This window comes from Tasmannia lanceolata, unplaced genomic scaffold, assembly GCF_043159265.1.
Source record: "Tasmannia lanceolata isolate RefF3 unplaced genomic scaffold, GAP_Taslan_0.1 ptg000015l, whole genome shotgun sequence".
Classification (NCBI taxonomy): Eukaryota; Viridiplantae; Streptophyta; class Magnoliopsida; order Canellales; family Winteraceae; genus Tasmannia; species Tasmannia lanceolata.
Window position 1 is genome coordinate 63,095,786 of NW_027518692.1, and position 24,448 is coordinate 63,120,233.

The 24,448-nt window shown below is 38.2% G+C and overlaps 2 protein-coding genes across 2 annotated transcripts; both read right to left on the reverse strand.

Moving 5' to 3' along the window:
• Positions 1–1,166: 1,166 nt before the first annotated feature.
• Positions 1,167–7,101, reverse strand: LOC143846487 (cysteine-rich receptor-like protein kinase 10). Its single transcript, XM_077354923.1, has 7 exons — positions 6,146–7,101; positions 4,218–4,337; positions 3,871–4,001; positions 3,566–3,776; positions 2,601–2,838; positions 1,698–1,848; positions 1,167–1,604 (listed from the first exon to the last, which is right to left on the reverse strand). Exons 1-7 carry the CDS (start codon positions 6,927–6,929, stop codon positions 1,254–1,256), a joined length of 1,986 nt encoding a protein of 661 aa, XP_077211038.1. The 5' UTR covers positions 6,930–7,101; the 3' UTR covers positions 1,167–1,253.
• Positions 7,102–9,193: 2,092 nt separating this feature from the next.
• Positions 9,194–20,732, reverse strand: LOC143892953 (kinesin-like protein KIN-14D). The gene is made up of 17 exons (XM_077397876.1): positions 20,403–20,732; positions 20,013–20,273; positions 19,774–19,918; positions 19,571–19,680; positions 19,327–19,446; positions 19,054–19,257; positions 14,825–15,034; positions 14,669–14,743; positions 14,306–14,452; positions 14,087–14,228; positions 13,886–13,995; positions 12,782–12,943; positions 12,469–12,671; positions 10,713–10,794; positions 10,535–10,639; positions 10,325–10,429; positions 9,194–9,598 (listed from the first exon to the last, which is right to left on the reverse strand). The coding sequence occupies exons 1-17, from the start codon at positions 20,457–20,459 to the stop codon at positions 9,419–9,421; spliced, it is 2,418 nt and encodes an 805-aa protein (XP_077253991.1). The 5' UTR covers positions 20,460–20,732; the 3' UTR covers positions 9,194–9,418.
• Between the last annotated feature and the right edge of the window lie 3,716 nt (positions 20,733–24,448).

Here is a 24,448-nt window from a genome sequence, read left to right on the forward strand (position 1 = left end):
GGTATTTTATTTCGGCCGAAATTTCGGAATTTCGGTTGAAATTTCGTTTTCCCCCGAAATTTCACCCAAAAATCTGTTTTTCTTTTAATTAAATTTATATTTTACCGTAATTTCGGTCGAAATTTCAATTTCGGTGGGGTTCGAAACCTGTACCAAAACAAAAATTTTAAACCATGCTCTCAAGTGCCTCTATTATATATAAAACTTTATCCACATCTCTTGATTGTAAATCAACGGATCTAGAGAATAATGTAATGGTAGAATCTTGTTGGGGGCTCCACGTGAAAGCAATTAATCCCACATCGGATAAGTGAGTGGATGTGGATGGGCTTAAAAGGATTCGGGCACCCTCCCCCTTAATGGCTAGCTTTTGAGGGCGACTTCTACCAGGGTCCTAACAAGTGGTATCGGAGCTAGGGCGTGGTAACCCTGATGTGCTTCCGATGACGAAAAATCCCTCAGGGAAGAATCTCGATAACCCCGGTATGCCTCTGAGGACGGAAAAATCCCTGGTGGAAGATCTCGTAGTTCCCACATTGCCTCCGCGTGGAGGGGCGAGATTGTCCACGGTGCTTCCACTTGGAGGGGGAGATTGTTGGGGGGTTCCACGTGAAAGCAATTAATCCCACATCGGATAAGTGAGTGAATGTGGAGGGGCTTAAAAGGATTCGGGCACCCTCCCCTTAATGGCTAGCTTTTGAGGGCGAGTTCTAGCCGGATCCTAACAAGAAATCTTGATTATAAATTAACAGAGAATAATGTAATGGTAGAACCCAGTCAATAGAACGACAGTTAAAAACTCTAGGGAAGTCCATTTGACCGAATCAATAAGAACCATGTTCGATTCACCAAGTCAGTAAGTGGCTGTGCAAGTTTTTGAACTTTTCACAGAAAGTGTGACATTTATCTTTGCATAACTATAGTCTCTAGAAGTAAGATACTCAAACTCAAGACATGATTTTGTGGGAAATTATCCATGGATAGTATAACCCTGGGTAGTATGTACGCTCTATCCACACACTTGGGTTGTATGTACTATAAGTGAAGCCCAAAATAAAGGGCTTCTAATCCCAAGACAAGGGGAGGTATGAATATCAGTTTCCCAGTTTGTTTCTCATTACCAAAATAAAGATATAATAGTAAAAGAAAAAGGAAAGGTAGTTAAGTTCTGATCTGTTCCTTTAGATTGGAATTAAATCAAATATTTCACCACTAATTTACAAAATAAATTTTGTTTACAAGTGCCTTAACCCCTATCGAGGTTCAAATTCCGTAATTGACATCCCATTTATAGAAGATGGTATTAATTTAATGGTAGATCGATCCGAGTAGCTTGCCTGAAGATCAGAATCTGTTGTGAAAAGATCTGGCATAGTCTTCATTCCTCTAACAAAAAAGATTGGTGGTGAAGGAGCTTGGAGAGTAACAGAATAGCTATCTAGCATGAGAACAATGGATGACATTGAGGGTCTTGCCCCTGCATCTTCCTGAACACATAGTAATCCCATATGAATGCATCTCAACACCTCGCTTCGATGGTACTTTTCATCCAGAGTTTTATCAATCAACTCTAACTCCGTTCCTTCCGCCCAATGCTTCCACGCCTATCAGCAATCCAATAATTTTGTAAGTTCCCTACTAGAAGTATATAACTACATTTTACATTAAAAAGTTCCACTCAACAAATTGGTACTTACATTGCTTGTAAGGTCTGTATCCCTTCCCGACTCATTTAAACCTGAATTTCTTTGACCACTCAAAATCTCTAGAACTAAAACGCCGAAGCTATATACATCTGATTTAGTCGAAAATTGTCCATGCATAGCATACTCTGGTGCCATATATCCACTGCAAGCAACAACGGTGGAATGATATTTATGTTCTCTTCATAAATTAAATGCTAGCAAGAAAATATTAATCATACTATACATGATTATGAAAAGAAATAAGATACTATCGGAGGAATGTCACTAATTATTTCCTTAAGGTTTGTTTCTTTCGACGTAAAATGGGGGTGTAAAAATTGTTTTACACCCATTTTACATCGAAAGAAACAAAGCAATTGTAAGAAACAACAGATTTCTCTATGCTTTTATTTCCTTAAAGTCATCTTTGTAAGAATGAGGGAAGTGTTCCTGAGCTCGAGCTCAAAAACACATGTGGCCCCACATTTTTGAGGTGATCCAAAACATTCATTGGAAGGCCCTTCCATGGATAGGGTGTATACAAAAAATCAGATCAATAGGATCATCCTAACCCAATCAAAGGTGGAGGGGAAAATGGACAGACACTGTGTCCATGTTTCTGCCCATTTTTTCCCTCCACAAATGGCAGGGTTAGAATGATCCTATAGGATTGATTTTCGGCACACACCCAATCCATGGAAGGGCCTTCCAAATGAATGCTTTGGATCACCCAAAAATGTGGGGCCACATGTGTTTTTGAGCTAGAGCTCAAATAAGCTTATCTGAGCTTGAGCTAAGGAACTCTCTCTCTCTCTCTCTCTCTCTCTCTCTCTCTCTCTCTCTCTCTCTCTCTCTCTCTCTCTCTCTCTCTCTCTCTCTCTCTCTCTCTCTGTATATATATATATATCAACTTACTATGTCCCAGCAATGCGAAGTGTATTGGCTTGAGTTTGGTCTGAACCAAATAGCCGTGCCAAACCGAAGTCTGAAATTTTTGGGTTCATGTTTGCATCCAACAGAATGTTACTGGCTTTTAAATCCCGATGAACAATCTTGAGGCGAGAATCTTCATGAAGATAAAGAAGTCCTCGAGCAATTCCTCCAATAATCTTATACCGTCTTTCCCAGTCTAATTGTACGCGTTTTTTTGCATCTGCATCAACAAAATAAATCACTGTCAATGTAGATAATAATTGAAGGATGACTATGTTCTGTTTTTTTTTTTTTCGAATCAAGCAAGGATTGTATTGCAAAGGAGGAAATGATATACATGTTATTATCATTCATGTAAAGTCTACAATGTTATATTTTGTTCTTTTAGTGTCAAGTATTGTAGTCCAGTAAACATGGCACGCAGTAAGATCTTGGATCTTCATCTGGTTGGTCCCATTATGGATGGAAACAAACCAAAACTAACATCAATTTGACAATTCTAGCCGTCTGCCTGGAAGAATTTTGAGATGGGCTGTTGAAAAAAGGTTGCCCAAAAGTCCACATTCATAAAAGCAGTCTTGTGATCCCTGTTTGGATTTATTTTTTTGGGTGCTGGTTTCCCTGTTTTGTTGTCTCCACTTCTTTTAATAAAATCTCTGCTTACCCATCAAAAGAATAAAAGTAAAATACCATCAATTTTAGGTTTGGCTTGCCTAGTTACAGTTATTTTCGCCTCCTGGCAACACAGAACGCACCCATTTATGCTTCAGATCACATACAAGTTTGCCATGTGGGTCAGATTAGAGTGTCAAATATGTAAAAGGTTGAAAAGAGAATAGTATTGGACACTTCCCATATTCAAAGCATGATAATTATCCTTCCTAAAGAATTTAAGTGAGATATTAAGTGTGTAGTGGTAAAGAGATAAGTGGGAGTAGGGGCCAGACCAAATAGAAACTTGTCAAGGCTGGTGTTAGGTAGGTATTCGTAGACAAGCATCTTTTCTTCCTCTTCTAAGCAGAAACCCAGCAACCTTACAAGGTTCCTGTGGTGAAGTTTAGCAACAACTACTACTTCATTTCTTAGCTCTGCTATTCCTTGCGCCGAACATCTTGATAGCCTTTTCACTGCAATTTCTTGTCCGTCCGTTAGCTTTCCCTGTAGATGAAATCAAGGTAGCTTAAAGATAAAATGAATGAGAAGTAGCGAAATAAAAGAAGGCATGTGAGTTTTGGAAAGGACTATTTATTACCTTGTAAACAGGACCAAACCCACCTTCTCCAAGCTTATTCGCAACACAGAAGTTACCGGTTGCAGCTCTGAGTGTACTCAAATCAAATAATGTTGTCTCCAAGTTCCCAATCTCATCATCATCTCCAATATCTAGTATATACACATAAACATGAAGTTACTTTCATAACGAAAGAAGCCTTAAGAAGAAGATTGGGATGACCAAAAAGAGTGGAAATACAGCCAATTTTAGGAGAAGGTAGGAGGGGATAGAAATGTTGGAAAAGAGGGTGGAAACATCATTTCCCTTATAGTATTATCTAGTTATACATAATCTAAATAGCGTGAAAAGATAGGGTGTTCTCTTACCAAATTTAGTTTTTATCGCCTTCCTCCTCAATAAACAAATGCAAATGGTGGTGATTAAAGCTAATGTAATACCCACAGAGATGACAATAATGATAACAGTTCTCGACGTTTTCTTCTTTCCTGCAAAAACACGAAACAATTTTCATTTCTTAACCAGCTCCTTGGCAATAATATCCTTCACTATCAAAACAAAAGGGGATGTAATTATCAACTTCCTTAATTTTTGACATTCTTTGATGACAGCTCCTTATGGTATTGTAGCAACGAATTAAGAGAATTTAAAACAAGAAAGTTTTACCCATTAAACTTAGGGAGATGATATTTTCACCCCCGCCCCCTGCCGTACGCATGTGCCCCCCTTATAACATGATTTGACGTCAAACGGCGTTAAAGTTGCCCACTGTTCACCTCAAAGCACGTTATAAGGGGGCATGCGTACTGCAGGGGGGAGTGAAAATATCATCTCCCTAAACTTATTTCGCCAATAAGTTTTAACTTTTTAAAAAAATGGTTCCAGTAAATCCCTAAATGCTACTTGTGCTAAATTACTTCGGATACTAAACTTTTTTAAAAATAACTTTAAAAGCGTGAATTTTTTGCCTTTTTTTTTTTTTTTTTTTAATCCTGTTGAAACTACATCCATTTTAGCTATATGATAGATGGTAAGGCTGAATTTTTTAGGCAAACAAATCATAATTTTAAAGGGGCAGTAAAACATTGTGTAGTATTTGAAGGCTTTTGAAAATACTTTTCAAGAGGCTAAGGATATGTTCTTTAACAATTCGCATTCTCCCTAGTTCGGAAGAAGCAAAACAGGCGGGACCGAATCGTTTGGAGTTGCTCCGCTTCGCTTCAAGAATTAAACACACAATCTAAATATTTTTGCCACACAAGAGTCAGAAATCAGAGAAACGAACTGAGCAGGTCATGCTTGCCAAATGCAATTCTTCGCTTTTGTTCCCCGTTGAAGTGGAAAAGGAAAAGAATAAAATATTCAGAGCGTTTGAACTATTTAACAAGATCAATTAGAGGATGTAGCTTCTTGTAAAACTTGGCTCTAACACAGCTGGGACTAGAGTTAAGCAGTATCCCTAATATAAAAAAAACATGAAGCTGGTCTAGTGCAAGCAGCCTACTAATTGGTATAAACTGAATGTTGATGAGGATCTAAAGAGAACCCTGATTTGGTGGGGGAGGAAGTATTTTTAGATATTATCTTGGTAAGGTTGTTTTTTCTTTTGCCCATTTCTATAGTATATCTTCGAATACGGTAGCTGAAACTAGAGCCTTATTAGAATGGGCTGAGATATTGCAGAACTTTAGGCCTAGTCAATATTTGGATTGAATCTGATAACCGAGTCCCTATTAAAGGCAACAGCAACCAGCTATGGACTATCTACTATTTCCTCAAAGATATATTGTCCCTTATTTCTAGTATGAATTGTTTCATATCTCACAAGTATAGAGAAGGAAATTGTGTTGCAGATTCGTTGGCTAATCATGCTTGTTCTACCCGACTTAATGTATTTTTTTTGGAATTGGTTGGAACTCACAAGAGACACGAGAGGGGTTGTTAGATGTGATCCACTCAGTATTCTGAATGTTCGAGTTAGATAAGTATTTTATATTGTGGTGTGATTCTGTTGTTGAGTTCTTTAGTATTTTGGGTGGGTTTCAGAGGCAAGGTGGCATGTCCTCTTGTACTTCTTTTATTTCTATTGATAAAAATTCAGGTGCCGCTACGGGTTCTTAGATAGATTTGGGTAAAGAAAACGTCCAAAACACCTCTCCTGCTTCACAGTTATAATGACTAATTGGGAAATATTATCCTGATTAAGAATGTAAGGCAAAAATCCCTTGAAACAAAGAGACCAGTATCTATATCGAAAGAAACTAGTAGCTTGGGAAAGAAAGAAAAGTACTCTTACCATCCGGAGGAGGCTGAGGAGAAGTTGCAACTGGCGGGGGAGGAGGAGGCAAGGCTTGAAAGAATTCGTGTGTCTCGTACCCTAAATTACAACTCACTGATAAAACCTGCCCTCCTACGCTGAGAAATTTTGGAACAAACTGAATGATCGACTCCACACAAGACGAACAGTTTCCATCCGAAAGGTCTCTGGTGCACTGCACCAAACCATATATACGTGTAGGATTGGCATAACTTATATTTCCCGTCGCAAACTTGGAAGGTGCAGAACCAGCAGTGGATGACAGTTGATTTAATAAACTCCCCAACTGAAAATTAAACAGATCAGGATCGGATGCATTCTGAGTGTTAGTTAACAAAACCATTAAGTTATTTTCGACTTCTGAGAAGAATCGTCGGTCCGAGTAACGGAGGAGACAGTAATCAAACCGGACGGCAGCGTCCCTTTTGTTCGGGCAGCGATTGATGATCGCAGTGCTCGACGTGTTGAGACATGTCCTGCAATCTGTGATGGAAATATCGCCTCGGCATTGGACAAGGCCATAGACTAGGTCGGGGTCTTCGCCGGTGGAGATGTTATAGAATCCGTCGAGAGAAACGTTGGAAGTTAGAGAAGAGAGAAGGAGGTTAAGATTGGTCTCGAATTGGCTCCCATTAGTATAATTCGCAGAGTTTGAACAGTCCTGGAAGATGGGTGGTTGTTGGGCTTTGATGGGGATTTGAAAGAGAGATAATAAGCAAGTAAAAAGAAGGAAATAGATGGATTTTGATTCAAGAAACTTCATAATTGCAGGGCTTATGCCTGAGATACTGACAAATGATGAGATTTCTGTGACACCTAAATAGCTTGGATTTTTGTCAACCTTGCAATTTTTCTTCTGTGCTACGTCTGTTGCTTCTTTTGAAAAATTCTTCTTTTCCCACCAATCTTTTTTTCTTTTCTTTTTTTTTTATATGACGTAGGATGTCCCCACCCCCTTCAGGAGTAGGTCTAGTCTCTACGTATACACGCAACGACCCACTCACCACGTGTATCAAGTAAGTCGGGACGGGGTCAGGGAGCAAAAACCTATGACTTTATGCCAAAGAGCCAACGCCTCGGTGGGTAATCTTACACGGGAAAAAAAGACCGTCTTTGTTTGTGGGCCGTTATCCAGATTTCCTTTTGAAAACAGAACTGAGATATAGAAAGGTGAAAATTATATTGACCGGTTCCACATATGAATAGCATTTCTGCTATTTGAAGCGGTTTGAGTGTTCTAAATAGGTACTCCCTTGCACCACCAAGGGCAGGGTCTCCAATCAGATGAAGGGTAGATGTGGAAGATGGATGATATGAGGATGCAAAGATGAAGTTAAGAGTGAATTTAGGTGCAAGGTTTTCAATCTTTCTTCTCTCAAGAAATTGTGGATGTTCAAATGTAGGGCACGTCTCGATCTAGAGAAAATCATGGAAAATAATATTTTCCTGGAAAACCTTTTTAAGGGTTTTATCTTTTTTGGTTTTTGCTTTTCTACACTTTGGTTGACAAACATTAATTTCCTGGAATTCTAAATCCTGCATAAACACCATATTCACAAACCACCACTTTGATCTTTTCTTCCCCTCCAACGAGGAAAAATGGAGCAGGGTGTTGCTTAGGAGCCCTCTCATCATCAAGTAGTCTTGTTTTCCTCTATCTGGCTTTAGCCCGGGTTTTCCTCTATCTGGCTTTAGCCCAATTCACAGTAATCTTTCATTTTAATTTTTTACGGTCCACAACAAGTAGTCTTGTTTCATAGACTGAGACTCTGAATGATAACTTGTGTCGGGCCTGCTACCAACTGATCAAATTTTTCAACTTCCATTCTGTCTTCAACTGGGCTCATGGTTCCCCTAGAGAGCATTCATCCAAGGGCTCTAACCTGTTCAATGAAAAATGCTAATAGCAGAAATTCGTTACCTCTTTTGCTGTTTGAATATGTGCAAGAGGACAATGGAATTCTTATCTTCATCGTCCCTTTCAGTTAGGCATTGTGCCTTGGCAGCTAGGGGTATCCTTAAAAATATAATTCTCTGGAGAGATGGCTGCTGTTGTGTAGAAGAGATGGAGATACAGAGGGTACATATCCTTGTAATTGTGATTGCCATGCTTTCCTTGCTTCGTTTGCAGTTATTTAATCTGTGCATGTGTTCTATTAGTGTTTTTTTTTTCCTTGGGTTTTGCACTTTGGATGCCATTTCCCTTCCAAAATATTTCATTTGAAATGTCTAAACCCGACCCAACCCAACACAACTTGGGAATTCGGGTTGGGTTGGGTTGGGTTGGGTTAGCCATGCCGGGTTGAGAGTCGGGTTGGGTTGGGTTAGGGTTGGAGGTTGAGCTCCTCGGGTTGGGTCGGGTTGGCTCAACCGACCCAACCCGACCCGAGTTGCACCCATGAAGAAACATGATGATCATCGGATGATACCACAGCTATTCAGCAGGGACAAATCTGCAACATTTCCAACCTATGATTCACAATGTCAGTAGAAGAGAAAATTTTTAATAATTGACACATTGCCCACTCATTTTAAATTAAGGATTTACTTAAACAGAGAGATTAACCCTTTGTCACACAGAAGAATATCATTAAGGAATTCCCAGATAAGAAGAAACAACATTCATACGTCTTCTGATATTGCTAAGATCAATCCAAGGAGACTTTTACAAAGAAATTCTATGCATATCACAAGGGCCATTAATAATCATCCCTCAATGGAACTTTATGGCAAGACACGGAGGTTTAAGGATAGTAGAATGACAGTTCACAACATTGAAAGCTCTCGCCAAAAAAGATATGGCGTGTACTCATCAAGGCATTGAAGAACTAGAACCACAAACCCTAAGCACATAACCAGGTTCAAGGACAGTTTAAAATAACTGGTAAAAAATTTGTATTTTGCTTATACCATGAATTAAATCATTTGTGGAACCTACTGATGATTGATAAGTATTGTCATCTATTAACAAGCAGAAAGATGATATGAAATTATTAGATCTCTGAGTAAGAAACGACAAACCATCCAGTCCCAGAAAAGAAACAACATCAATTGATGAGTGCTCAAGGATAATACTATCACTCAACACCAACCCATAGTACAGATACAACCCAATCAATTTCAGAACTATACAAATTAGATGCCACTCATGTTAGGAACCCTTCTGTTTTTAAATTACGTCATCACATATTGATCACAATTCCAGCAAAACTGAAACAACAAGTGAGAAATTATGAATTTGCTATACCAAACTCAACCATAACTCAAACGAGAATCTGAGGGTCGCACATTGGTGTGGCGCCGTGGGATGCCGATCTCACAAGAATTAACCCTGGCTGCAAATCTAAGCGAGCAGAGTGATTCGCCCACAGAAGACGGTTCCGGAGATACGTTTACGAACATTAACGTCTTCGAATCCCCACCAAGACAAGGCTGCCAATTAGATAATTGAAGGACACATCAAGATGAAAATCCCGAATGACAATAAAGTAATCAGAAAATAATCAGAATACAACAACCAAAGGAAAAACCCATGCATTGTGATCAGCTATCAAAAGAACATGTTCAAATCAATACTAGCATATAGGAAGCTCCTATGCTTAAGCACTGAAATTCTAGAATTGTCATAAATATAATTGAAAGACACTCCAATAACTTATAATCGCATCCAACAAGTGCCTCAAAGTTTTTAGGTAAAATGAACTAGAGCTACAACTGTTTTGCAATAAAATTTGCACATAACACACACGTGTTTAGGCAATTTCGCAAAAGCAATTTTGCAGCCCCTCTTTTTCAAGAGAAAAAGTGCCACCTCATATGAACCTAATATAAATTAAATGAATATGACAAATTCTGCGATGAGGTGGGTCTTCCCTGTTGAACAGAAGAGTTGTGAAATGGCTTTCTGCAAACTTGCCTAGACGCTTCCTTGTACATAATAAGGCAACGCATCAAGGATACAGAAATTGGGGCCAATTTTTTAAAACCAAATCATGCGTCTTCCAAACCTTTTTTAGAGACTAGAAATTATCACATAAAGCAACTTTTCATGATAAATCAGAAACATTTTACTCAAGCAAACCCTTATGCAAATGCAATTCAAGTGCAGGTAAACAATGAACAATGTGCCCTAGTGGTTTCTCCAAGGAAGAATCCTACCTGGAGAAGGTATGTGAGCTTGGAGTTCCTATAAGGAACATGATCATCCTTCTTTGCAATAGCAAATATAACATCGCTCAAGGATGATAAGCTTTTATTAATGGCCTGAAATTCATTGCACAAAAGAAAATTCAACAGTATAATTTTGCACAAATACTTGTTGATGATCACCAAGGAAGATGAAAACATTAGAAATTTGACTAAAATAACCTGAGTTTCCTTTAAGCGATCCCCCGTTGAACCACTCTTGGACAGTCGTTCGCTACCAGCAAGGTCAATAAGATTTAATACACTCTGCACTTGCTGTTCAGTGCCCTGGGGAATCATAAGGAACATATCAGTATGTGAATATGATTAAATACAGTGTTGCTCAACAAGGTGAAAGTACCTCGTTAACTCCGGATATCCGCAAAGTAAATACAAAATGACTTCTAGAAGACTGCTCATTCATTTGAGTTTTGCCAACAGACCTAAAAATACAAGAGTACCTTTGTCATTGTCAAGCTTTTCTGGAGAAACAAAAAAACAGTTACAAAACTTTTAAGGGATGGGAAAAAAAAGGAAAGAGAATGAAACGATTTCGTAGTATTCAATTGCTAATTGTAATTTTGTAAAGTCATAAAAACGGGTAATAACCTCCAGTCCAATAGACTTGCTATCCTCAATTAACAACAAGTCATCGACCTTCCTAAAGGAATAAAATATTACAAGAATAAAATCCCTGAACAGAGGACAAGAAAATTTCAAGATAAACCTTATCCAAGCCAATCCTAGCAACTGCTTATTCAACGATTTATCACTGTAGTAAACATGAACATTAAGGCCAGAGTTCATCTTTTCATAGCGTTCTAATTATCTTTCACAAAAAAAAAACAAAAAAAAAAAACACGATAAAACTGATATGACAGAAACTGAATATCAGTTTCAAATGGAGAATAAGGTCACTGAAAATTAAATTTTCTGTCGGTGCTGTTGGTTCAGAAAAGTTTCTAGGGTCACAGTTATGACATGTTTTGATGACCAGTTAGGCACAAAATTGATTACAAAATCTTTTCCCATAAACCTGGATCTCGAGCTCTACCTCATGGAGATGCAAGAGAGAGATTTGCATCTCTGGGGAGATTTGCATCTCTAGGGATAACAAGGAAGCCCCTGCTCCTCGATGGACTCCTCCTGAATAAATGAAGCTCAACTTTGATGGATCGAGCTTCAGTAATCCAAGGCCAGCTGGTGTTGGAGGAGTTCTCTAGGCCGATATGAGGAAGACCTGGTGGACCTTCTCCGGCCCGATTGGGATCACAGATTCCAACGTAGCGGAATTGACAGTTGTTCGCATGACATTAGAATTACCAAGGAGAGGGATTTGATCAAGTTGATTTTAGAGGGAGACTCACTCGTTAAAATCAGATGGAAGGATGGCAGACATCCCCACCCTGGGAGATTTGATGAGTTGGTAGGCGAGATCCATCAACAAGCCGCAGATTTCCATAACCGCTTCTGCATGTGCAGAGGTTGGAGAATAGTTATGCAGACACTAGCCTGGGTGGGAATGGATAGAGAGGCTCCTGACTTCCATTTGACGATTAGAAAGTTTTGGCCTTAAATCTTATAGGAGATCTAGTGCCATTTGTTGTTGCACAGATAGGTTTCTTTCCCAACCATTTAATCGTGACATGCTTCCCTGAGGATTTTATTTTTCTTCAAGAATCCTTCCCATATACCGTTTCTACCATCCCATATCAGTTTCTCTTGACAACACTCAACTTCCATTTGAGGATAGAGAGTTTTAGCCTCAAATCTTATGAGAGATCTACACCCATTTGTTGTTGCACAGATGGGTTTCTTTCACAATCATTAAATCTTGCGAGATGCTTCCTTGAGGATTTTTTTTTTTATGCGGCACGGCCCACAACAAAAATATGAAACACAGACGGTTGATGGAAATAAGTGCAAAGTAAGGTATACGTAACCCAACAACAAATGCCCATCATTCCATATTATAGGATAAAAGGTAGTGGCACAATTTAATGAGGATATAACAATGTGATTTATAGTTTTAACTTGCAAGCCAAAAATATTAAAGTCGGACTGTTTTCTACAGATATAAAATATAGGAATAATAAGATGCCTTGTCAAGAACTTACCGGCTTTGTGCAGCCTGGTGTAGAAGAGAGGAAACCTCCTTGATAGAGCACACATCTACAACGGTGAGGTCCGAGACATGTGTGTTTCCATTTGCATCATGTTTAATTGTGTATTGCTTTCCTAGTGACAAGTCCGGACCACTAGAGCGGCTCGTGGATAATAGATCACGGATTGTTTCATTATATATTTCCAACATCGATGCCTGCAGATGTTAAAGAATACTTAATATGTCCACGAGAAAAATAATTTATATTCATGCACACAAACTATTACAAAAAAAATAAGGAACCCACAAAAAATTAAACGGTCAACCTGCATTTTGTATCTCCAACCTTGCGAGGAAAGCAACTGACTAGTTTGAAATATTTGTTCCAATGATCGTGGTATCAGCCCTTTCTGCTCTCGAGCTTCTGGCTTACCCATCATGGTATACGTTTTACCAGAACCTGTTTGACCATAAGCAAATATGCAGACCTGCCAGAACAAAATTTTGACTGCTGATCATGTACCCAAACTTGTGAATCCCATTCTTCATGAAACCATAAACTCGTAAATACCACAACTGTAAATATTTGTGAAAAAGAGAATGTAACATACTGGATAAATGAAGCACAAAGTAAATAATAATGAGGAGGAGGAGGAAATTTGAATATTAAAGACAAAGGAACTGAAAGAACTAATTAAGCATGCACAAGAGACAATCAAGAATACAAAAACAGCAAAATCATAAAAATTCATCCAAAAACCTACTTCAGGAAGTATTCCTCAATGGTTGGCAAATTTTTGAGTCATTAATTGGCTGCAATTAGCAGGCAATCATTTTGAAGCATACAAGTAATAGCACTGCCTAATAGTGTTCATAATAAATAGCATAAAGATTTACTAGTCACGTGTGGGTTCTTAAGGACACAAATTGCATAGGCTCCCCTTGCTTTAGTTAATTCATTTTGGCATTAAAAAAATGGACAGAAATTGCATAAAATATTCTTTTTTCTACACTAGCATGCAATGGTTAGGAATATTAAACCTTAGATGTGATTGGGTCCCAAGACGGTCTGGCATCACTAATAAAACTGCAGCCACTATACAGCAACTCAATTCATAAAAAGATAAGGCTCAGCTAACCTGAATTAAGCAGTTAATCATTTGAAGAGTTGTCTTACACTCAGTTGGCGGTGAAAAGAGTTTGCTGAAGGGTTAGTATTTATTTCATGACATGATCAAGTATAAATTATATGGTACAACAAGCCTATAAAATAATAGATGCCCAAAATATAACACACGCAGCCATCAATCAAATGTCAATTACTGGGCTCCAAATAGAGGCAAAGACACAAAGTAAACGAGTTCGCCAGCCTGAAATATAGACATACTAAGCCCTACATTACGAACACTAAGTGAAATGTATGTGCTCACCTTGTAACCATCGAGGGCACTCTGCACAAGTTGTGAGATTTCTACAAAAACATCGTCTTGCGAAGCCTCATGGCTGAATACTTTATCAAAAGTGAATGGATATTTTTGCCCTGGTCGATAAACAATTCAATAACAAAATAATATCAATGTGGCTTATAGCAACAAATTGTATAATTGAAAATCAATAACATCTGCTCTTACCACTCTGCACCAAATCGATTCCCCGACCAAGAAGTTCAGTGGTCGTAGGATATGAAACAACTGCCATTTCTGCTCCACCACAATCATCATCAGGTAATATAGGACGCACCCTACAAAAAACTCGGATATTCCCTTTCAGTTCCTGCAATAAACCAAAGTTTCAGTGCCAGTAGAATTCTACGTACTACCAAGTACCAATAAGAATAGGAAGATCGGTACTAGTATTGTGTTGTGAAGCTTTTTACGCAGTTTCTCTCCTTCTATAATTTGTATGTCTGCTTCTGCTAAGCGATTATGTAGGTCCTGCAAAAATTTCTTTTGTTCTTCACATTCTGTCCACTTGTCCATGACAGACAAATCTGCTAGCTACATTGAGGGAATAAACATTAAATCAAAATTAACATCTGTATAACGGCAAGTCATTAGGAGTGATCAGTCTACTCAATTATGTAATTGGTTTTGTGTTCGTGCAAGTGGTGGTGGTGGTGGTTTTGTGTGTGTGTGTGTGTGGGGGGGGGGGGGGGGGGGGAGAGGGATGGGGGCACTGATTGAACAGATGAACCTCAATAAAATATAACCAACCTGCAACTTATCATTTGCGACAGAGAGTTGGTGTTGCAATAAGCTGATTTGTTCTTTTTGACATGAACAAGTCTCCTGCAAAAGAAGATTAAAATATTATATGAGATAAACTTGTTCATGTATTGAAAATTTACAAACGGTATCGGTTCAACAAACCTCGAGAAAATTTGTCCTTATTGTCAATTTTTCCAACTCGGCAGATGATTTTCCAGTACACTCAGTGTACCGGTCTAAGTCGGCCTTTAGAGTGTGCACCTGTGCGTGTCGGAGGTCACGATCGTCTCTAACTTGTTGCAGCTCTCCTCTAAGACAACCCACCTCATTTGTTAACAATTCCTTTTGCTTTGCAGCCTCTTGTTGAGATGCCTGTGAAAACAATATCAGTAGTTAAAACACCAAACAAGCATAGCCAAGTTGTGGAACGTGATGACAGCAAAAAGAAGCAGGAGTTTATAAATTATCAAAACCCATCATTAGTAGTTCATAACTTCAAACCTATAATCCATATATTTATTTAAAAAATCAAGCTACGTAAGAGTCCATCATAGTATTTGAGATACTGAGTTTTGCAGGCATTAACCAAATTAACCACTGAGACTATACTAGCCCAGCCTCAGATCCATCCTTTGTTAAAATTATGAAATATCTCAGCAGATCACATTACATATATGCAAACATATACATTACAATTTACACAATGCAATTAATAGTGGACAATAGACCATGTGAAATCAATAAATCATACAAAGGAATGACATTGACAAACTCCTCTAATGAAAAGAAGCACCATCATTGGCATTGTGTGGGGCATAGGCCGTGCCATGCACTGATGCACGTGTCCCCTACTAGACAGTACCAATAACGGCACTTCTTGTCACCAAGAGTCTCTGATTATAATCATATCATTCCCTTCATTGAACCATTACATATTTTTTTTGATATTAAATGTCCAGATATGCCAACATTTGTAATCCTTATTAATTTCAAGGTGGAATAATTTCTCATATGTATCGCTATATTTGGTACTTTCTCATATTTCAAGGCTTAGTTGAGTTGAGTTGTATCGCTATATAGGGTACACAGTGATATCACAATTTATTAAATATTATGCCTTAAACAATATGATACAATATAAAACACTTCTTATCTTTGACGAGTCAATATGCTTGTGAAAATTTTAGAATCAAGTTCTGTTAGGTCTCTCCACCAGGCACCAACCATTAGTTGTACCATTGGCAGCCAGATCCACCCACTTAAAAGCATTTCCTAGATAAATCAAAACATTGAACCTGTTGAAACTTGGAATGCATTATGTCCAACTATTCATCATATAAGCTCATCAAATCATTAATCAGATAATGCGAATATTACATCAATTAATCAAAATCAGGACAATTTGTATAGTTTGCATCCTCTCCTCACACCATGACAGAAATATTTTCTCAAGACTAAAAGCCACCAGAGATGGGAGAAAGCAACCAAACGCTAGAGCATAGAGCAAATTGATGTGGAGTGTGATTGGAATGGCAAGTATGATAACGTCTTAACTGAAGTGTTGCGGAGAAAATAAAAAAATTAAAGATATACCATGAGATGCAAAATAGAAAGCAAGGCACGCTTAGAAGAGATATTGTAATCAGTAGCATAAAAACAGAGAGAGAGAGAGAGAGAGAGAGAGAGAGACAAATACTTTACAAGTCATGTGCCTTCAAACAAGTGTTGCATAGGTTGTTACTTAGGTGTAACTTGGGCAAGGAAAGAAATACCATGCCTGAGATTGATTCAAGCACGATCTTGGAGGATTCTTGATCATTCTTTTTGGAAGGTTGTCCACACATAAATGCAGAATTGTGTGTAGAAGGAGAAACATTGCAAAATTAGACAGTGGAGGGAATGGGATTCACTGTTATGATAATCTTCTGGGTCAACATGTATTGAACTAAATTGAAGTGCGGGAGTGCAGAAATATCATTTCCAGTGTCACACGCTATTATGAAGTGCATTGATGCAAAAAGGGTCACAGTGCTAACTAGGCATTGGAGCCTTTTGAAAAGGATTTTCATTGCAGAATGAAGCTTGGTGTGGTATGCCCAAGAAGAATAATGCATCCAAAGATAAATTGGGTAGAAATTAGGAGTTAAAGCATGGATAACTTGAGACTAAAAGAACTTTATAATTATCCAAGGGAATGAGCAACTCCAAGAAAATCTGGAAAAAAAAAAACATGGATTTAACAAACTTCTACTACTTATAAGTTGTGTAAATGAGAAGATCAAGAAAAAAAGCATGGCTTAAACTGAGAAATGTGCATGTGTAGAACTTGTTCTAAATAACATAAGTTAATGAAGTATAATATATATTGCACCTTTCATCGCAAACGTAAATAAAGAATTTGCAAAGTGGGAATAAAAAAGTGAGCTTTCACTTTACCATTGTTGACTCTTGTGTATGTTGAGGTAGAGAGAGGGGGAAGAGATGGAGGGGGAGGGGTGGGGCAAAGAAAGAGAAATTGAATGTAAAATTGTCGGAACAAAACCATGCAACGAAGAGAGATACTTGCCCATATATATATATATATATTGGAAAAGTAAGTATGAGCGGCCCCTCATATAAGCTTATATGAGGTGACGACTAGAAACATGGTGGGCCCACATTTTTGGGTTGATCCAAACCATTCATTGATAGGCCCTAACATAGATAGGGTGTGCCCAAAAAATCAGTTCCATAGGATCATCCCAACCCTTGGAACTGCGGAGGTGAAAATGGGCGGGTATATATTTGCCCACAGTTAGAAGGGTTAAGATGATCCTATGGAGCTGATTTTTAGGGAACACTCTATCTATGTCAGGGCCTATCAAATGAATGGTGTGGATCACCCCAAAAATTTGGGCCCACTGTGTTTATAGCTGTCACCTCATATAAGTTTATATGAGGGGCCACTCATACTCACTTTTCTCCACACACACACACACATAAACACACACACAGATTTTATCATAAAATATCGCGTTAATATCACGATATTTTTATGATATTTTATTTTATATTTTTTCTTAAATTTTATATATTTATATACTTTTTAAATAATTTTATTTTTAGCATTTCTTCCCGATATAAACCCGAAAAAATACAAAATAATAATATATCCCTAGAATTTCCCTTACCGAGAAATTCCCGAGAACAATAATTGTGTCATAGAATGCGACCAAAGCAAATCCTAGTAGACTCAATGCAGCACGATCTAGTACTCTGCTGAAGCGGCCACAACGTGGGAGAGTCAAAGGAGTTTTGATTGAATTTGTAGGAGAAAATGAGAAGTTGGACCAGAACGTGGCTAAGGTAAAGGGAAGTCAACTTGGGTGAGTCGACAATAGCATTGGGGAATTTTGAAACCATGATATATATAGGCTTACTTTTCCGGCGCTCGAGTGCAAAAAAATCATCTGGGCCCACATTTTTGGGGTGATCCAAAGCATTCATTTGGAAGGCTCTTCCATAGATAGGATGTGTACCAAAAATCAGATCCATAGGATCATCCTAACCCATCCAAAGTGGAGGGGGAAATGGGCAGATTTATGGACAGACAGTGTCTTCCCATTTTTCCCTCCAGTTTTGGATGGGTTAGGATGATCATATGGATCTGATTTTTAGTACACACCCTATCTATGGAAGGGCCTTCCAAATGAATGCTTTGGATCACCCCAAAAATGTGGGCCCACATGATTTTTCCGCACTCAAGCGCAGATAAGCTATTAGCGCTCCAGCGCAGGAACACTTTTCTGTGTGTGTGTGTGTCTAGAGAGAGAGAGAGAGAGGGAGAGGGAGAGGGAGAGGGTGAGGGAGAGGGTGAGGGAGAGGGAGAGGGAGAGGGTGAGGGAGAGGGTGAGGGAGAGGGAGAGAGGGAGAGAAACTGAATGAACCAATGTCAAAACAAAATTATAGACCAAAGATAGACTTAACCTGAAGATATTCTAAACAAAAAGAAGACTGCTCATGAGATTCGCATGGACAGTATCAAATAATGACATATCAACACCACTCATCCCAAATGTGAATGCTCAACTTCAAGTTAATAACACAGAAATATCCATAAACACCGAGGGGGGAAAAGAGTGGACTACCTGGAAAAGAAACTGACAAGGGTTTTCATACAAAGAGAAAAGCATTAAATTTGGGCTCAATTTGATCATTTTGTCACTTATAAGATTCTATTAAATGTTTAGCATCATGCATCCCAACTTAAATGATCAGCTTCAAGTGTATTCAAGTGAATCGCATATATGATTTTCATATGTACGATGAACATTGAAATAAGATAATCCCAAGCAAATTCTTCACATGTAGGGAAATGGGAAAAAGAAGCACAAAGCAAGAACTAGGCTCACTCTGGAAGAAGCTAATTGCTCCTGCAACAAAGCATTATGACCCCTTAAGTTGCTGAGAGTTTCCATCATCGCAGTCTTCTCCTTTTGTAACCGTGAAATTGTCTCAGCGGCAGATGTACCATCCATCTGGAGTTTGCTGTTATATTGCTGTAAACTGGTGTTGTATTCTTGCAAACGTTTATTGATGTCATCAAGAGATGTTATCTACAAAATACCAAGAAACATTTACTCGAATTCATCATAAGCATGTTAAACTAAAATCTCCTTTATTACCTTCTGCTTAGAGCTTGACAACTCTTCATGGGCTTTGTTGAGCTCTTCATTTAAAGAAGCAAGTGACCTTTCAGCAGCAATTCTAGTGTCTTTTTCTTGTCTCTGTGAATCAATGGCTGCCTGCAATTTAGAGATTAAGAGACAAGAAAGGAATGGTAGAAAATGTCAAAAGAAACAACAAATAGCACATAAAAATGTCGTAATAATGCAATTTAAACCAATATTATAAGATCAAAATTCTCACCAATTTCCCTGCTTCTTCCTTGCTGCATCTATCGTGCAAAGAAGCACAATTTCTCCTAAGATCCATAATTACATCATTCAGTTCTTCTTCCTTATTTTTCATTTGTGCCACTGAACAAATACGAATCAAAGAAAAACATTTACATGATCAAATTTGACAATGATTTCAAACTTATAAAGGCCAAAAAAAAAAAGAAATATTACCAATTTCGGATTCTCTTATCTCAGCAGATTTCAAAGTGTTCTGAAGCTTTTCACGCTCAATTTTAAAACTTTCTTCTTGTTCTTGAAACCATTTGATACAAACCCTAAGTTTCTTTATATACTCAGTCATTTGCTCACATTTCCCCTATAAAATTAAAACCATATAAACAGAATTACACAAAACAAGCTGGGAAATAAAGGAGGCAAATAAAAGAAATAGCAAAAATCTCAGATCCGACCTTGTGATCGAACTTGTTCTTCCCCTTCATCTTTTCATTTAAAAGTGATTCAACATCTTCTCTGGTAAACTCAACACTCCCACCACTCCCGCATTCCGAAGTCGCATTGGCCGTTGGATCGCGGCCGCCGCCAAGATCTGGACCAGAATTAACAACAGAGAACGCCTGGCGAGTCCGGACATTGTTCGCAGGTCCGACCATCTTAGATATTCCGATTTTTCTACGTTTGTCTACCGGAATCTCATCTAGGTTTTCCTTCCTCTACAAGATCAGAAAATGAAAAATGCAACAGAAGATAAAAGGAAAAAAAGAAATCCACACAAGAAAGAAAGAGAAACCCTAACCCTAATGTTAAACCTAGAAGGAGAAAACAGGGAGGGCGAAACTTACATTTGAAGGGCTGGGCGGGGAATTTACAGGGGGTTTATTTTGATTTCTGAGAGGCATTTGAGTAGGGAAAGAGAAGAAAATATAAAGACGGGCAGGGAAGATGGGGAAGATTAGAAGGGGTGCTTTCGATCTGGTTCTTGTGGGGCCATGGATTGTCTTTTAAGGTAGCAGGTGATCTCGGCCGTTGCTTTTCCGAGCAGGAACAAGGAAACAAAAGTAAAATGTAAAGAAGAAGCCCTCTCTCTCTCTCTCTCTCTCGAGTTTTTTTGAGTTATTTTTTGTCTGAGTCTGAAGAGGGGTCTGAGGTCTCTGTCCGGTTTGAATTTTTTTGAAATGGGATCGAGCGGTATTAAGGAATCGAATTCGAAGGGTACAATACCTAAAATGTCCCAGACTTATTCTTTTATTTCCGATCTTAACCTTTTACGCTTGGTAAGCATGACATTTATTCGCACCTTTTTCCCCTGGTCCAACCCCCTGGAATGTATTTATAGCTACGCCTTCACACTACAAGCGTGTGACCCAAGTAAGAAAAAGGGGTGAATTTACCTCATTTTCTAACGAAGTTCAAAAAATGGTGCTCCGATCATCCTACGGTAAAGATTTTGGGGTCTGCAATAGAGAGCACAAAATGAATGGTTTAGATCATTGAGAAAGGTGGGCCCCATTGTAAGAAAGGGTACGGCTATTTTGGTAATTCGGGGACAAAAGCGTGGCCGTTTTTGTGGATCATTTGCCTTTTATGATTTTCAACAACGTTCATCTCCGCAATTTTAGAAACATAGTAATGGCCTCAGCTTATTTCACAATTCTTTAATTTTGACGCTGGCCCAGTTAAAAGGGCGTCACAAATCACTCCATTTTGTAGAAAGCTTTTGACACACGCTCCATTTTTTTGACGGGTATTGAAAGGAAGTTGCTATCACGTGGTAGCCGTTGGTCCTTCTATTCTAGTTTGGTGCACGGCCAAATTCGGAGGGATTTTTTCTACGATTTTAAGCTTCTTCATAAGCAATACTCTTGACAAGGGGGATTCTGATAGAGATTTACTGTCATAATCTCTTACCCCAAAACCTCATCTTCCTATAAAATCTAAAGCCAGAATGCCTAATCACATTTCCTTCATGATTTCATTGAAAAGATAGTCCTTGGAGGCAAGTCTTCGTGACTAAGTTCTCCTACCAAATGTAACATGGACTAGTCATCTTTCAATGAAGTTTACTACTTACTTGTATCCTAGATTTCTCAGCTTAGAAAGCACACACAGACCTAAATGCTGCTTTAATGAAAAGTAATTGATAGATAAGGATCTACAGACTACAAGTGCTTTAATGAAAAGTATTTGATAGATAATGATCTATAAACTACAAGTGCATGCAACTGCTTAGTGCAAACTGGGAATGAATGCAAAAGGGAGATTTTATATGGTGTGAGCCCTTATAGTCATGAGTTTTTCAAAAAGTATTGTACGGACCATGTGATAGGATGATACAAACCATCCATGTGATGTAATATGACGTAAATAGCTTGTGCCCCAAAAATCATTTCCATAGGATGATCCTAGCCTCCCGATCTATAGAGGTTTCCATAATATGCAGATCCTCTATAGATCAAAGGGTTGGTATCATCCTATAAAAATAATTTTTTGGGCACAACCTATTTACATTGTGGCCCATCATCACATGGACGGTTTGGATCATTCTATAGTGTGGTCCGTACAGTACTTTTTGAGAAATATGGGACTATAAGGGCTCACACCATATAAAAACTCTTCAAAAGAATAGCAATGTGTAGGTGAGCAAAGCTGCAAAAGATATGCTTCAAGCTACACCGACCTCGTACCGTAATGAAAAGGGAACTTTTCATAAAGGCTCTGTTTCTTTTGCTGTAAAATGGGCTTAAAACAAATTTTAGGGTTATTCTTAAGTGGAAAATGGGTCTATTTCTTCTGCTGTAAAATGGGCTTAAAACAAATTTTACGCTTATTCTTAAGTGGAAAATGGGTGTTAAATTTATTTTACGCCCATTTTACGTCAAAAGAAACAGAGCAGAAGGAAGAAGAAAAGCCAGTCAAATTGATTCATCTTCTATTTCCTAGTCAAATTTATTTGACATCTTCTAGCAGCATTACTCAATTATAAGTTTAAGTAAATTATTTTAGTCTACAGGGCTAATGGTCCTATCATCTCCTCATTGTGTACCATATGTTAGTTGACAAGCTCAGTATTATTTCAAACATCTGGCGTCTAGTAGATAGCACTTGGCATAATTTGAATAGTGTAGTATCATAGACGGTGTCAACATCACTACAAAAATACGTACGTATAGTGATAAATTTATATTATATTCTATTAACAAAAAAACTAATCTAGCTAGGTCACAACATTTCTAACATTGTTTTCAGCCAATTTTGTTTGTCATGTTGCAAATCAAGAAGTTGACTACACTTTACAATGAACCAAAAGGTTCCAAGGGTGCATTATAGTGTCGACCCAAGTTGCAAATCTGATGCAGTTTGAGCCTCTCTAGATATACAACATAAGATAATGGGGCCTAAACTGGACCCATATTACAAAAACATAGGGGGGGTCTTTAATGCCTTGGAGATGAATGGTTTTGACGCTAGAGAATAAAAGAAACTAGTGTACCCTTGTCAATTTCACTGTTCCCTGCTGCATGACAAAGTAAGAAAGATAAAGATCACTTTAATTAATATGGCAAACCTGGATCAGGAAATGGGTTCATGCTTTAAGAAATTCCTTTTGCCTTGAATAATTTGTACTCCCATGCTTTAAGCATTCCTACCAAGGCAAGGAAGGTACCAAAACTTAAAAAAGGACATACAAGACTACTCACGTGAAGTGTATCTAACAAAGAACTCTTTGAGAGTTAGATTCAAGCTGTTCCAATGTTTGCTTGTAAACAGTCTAAAACAAAAGATAGACTGAAACTTACTAAGGAGGACACCATTGGATTTTAGCTGTGTGGTCTCCATCGTACGCTCAGGTATCTGTACTTGTTGGATTTTACATGCTTTTTGAATAAGCACTGAAGTTTAAGGAGCTTTTTTATAAGGACTGTTTCAAAGATAATATGTAAGATTCTGTAAAATTTTATCCAAACTTTGCTTTATGAAAAAAGAGTTGTTAGATAATGAATGTACATACTTTCCCAGGAAAAAATATGGGCAAGCAAATCTATAAGGGGACCCCAAGTGTTCTATCATCTAAGACAATTTATCTAGCCACCTTGACATGAATGGACCATGCACCAAAATCCACGTCTACCGGCAAATTCTAAGCTTCCAATTTGTCGCCATTAAATGGATGGTTAGAAAATTAAAAATAACCACCCTACATTCGTCTGAAAAGATTCCACAATTCAAAGGTTTAGAATTGCCAAGAGTCAATCAAAAGGCGGCCTGGTAGATGGTTTGGATAATTGACTGCCAAGCCTAGATTGGTAGATTGGGCGTCAGATAATTTAAAAACATGGAAAGGCAGATTTGAGGTAGAAAAAATTGATGTAAAAAAATATGAGTTAAACTGAAGATAGAAAATTTGCTAAAGAGACTTAAGACAACATAAGGCATTGTCTAATAAAGTAGAAGTAATGAAAGATGGTGCTTAAAAATCACTTTGTGCACGGGCCGGACATTGGCTATTTCTTTGTAGATCGAGAGCATCTACCAATATCCTATATGACATTGTGAAGAGGAGACCAGAGTGAACTGGCCTTGGAAGCTGCAACTCGTACAGTCGTACGCCTGTAGGTGAAGAATTTAAAAGAAAAGTGGCTATGGAAGATTGTCAGAGTTCTAGACCTTCAGGTACGGCTCTAAGGGAAGGAACTCACACACCTATTCCAATTGGCGAGAACGGGTCATTGACAAACCTATTCCGACAGCGGAGAACAAGCCATTCAGCAAGGAGATTCTAAAATTGCAGAGGCTTGGTCCGGTCAAGCTGCTGAATCTTGGAAACAAGCTATAGCGCCATCAATTTAAATATCACTAGTCTATAAGATAATATAATACCAAATATCGA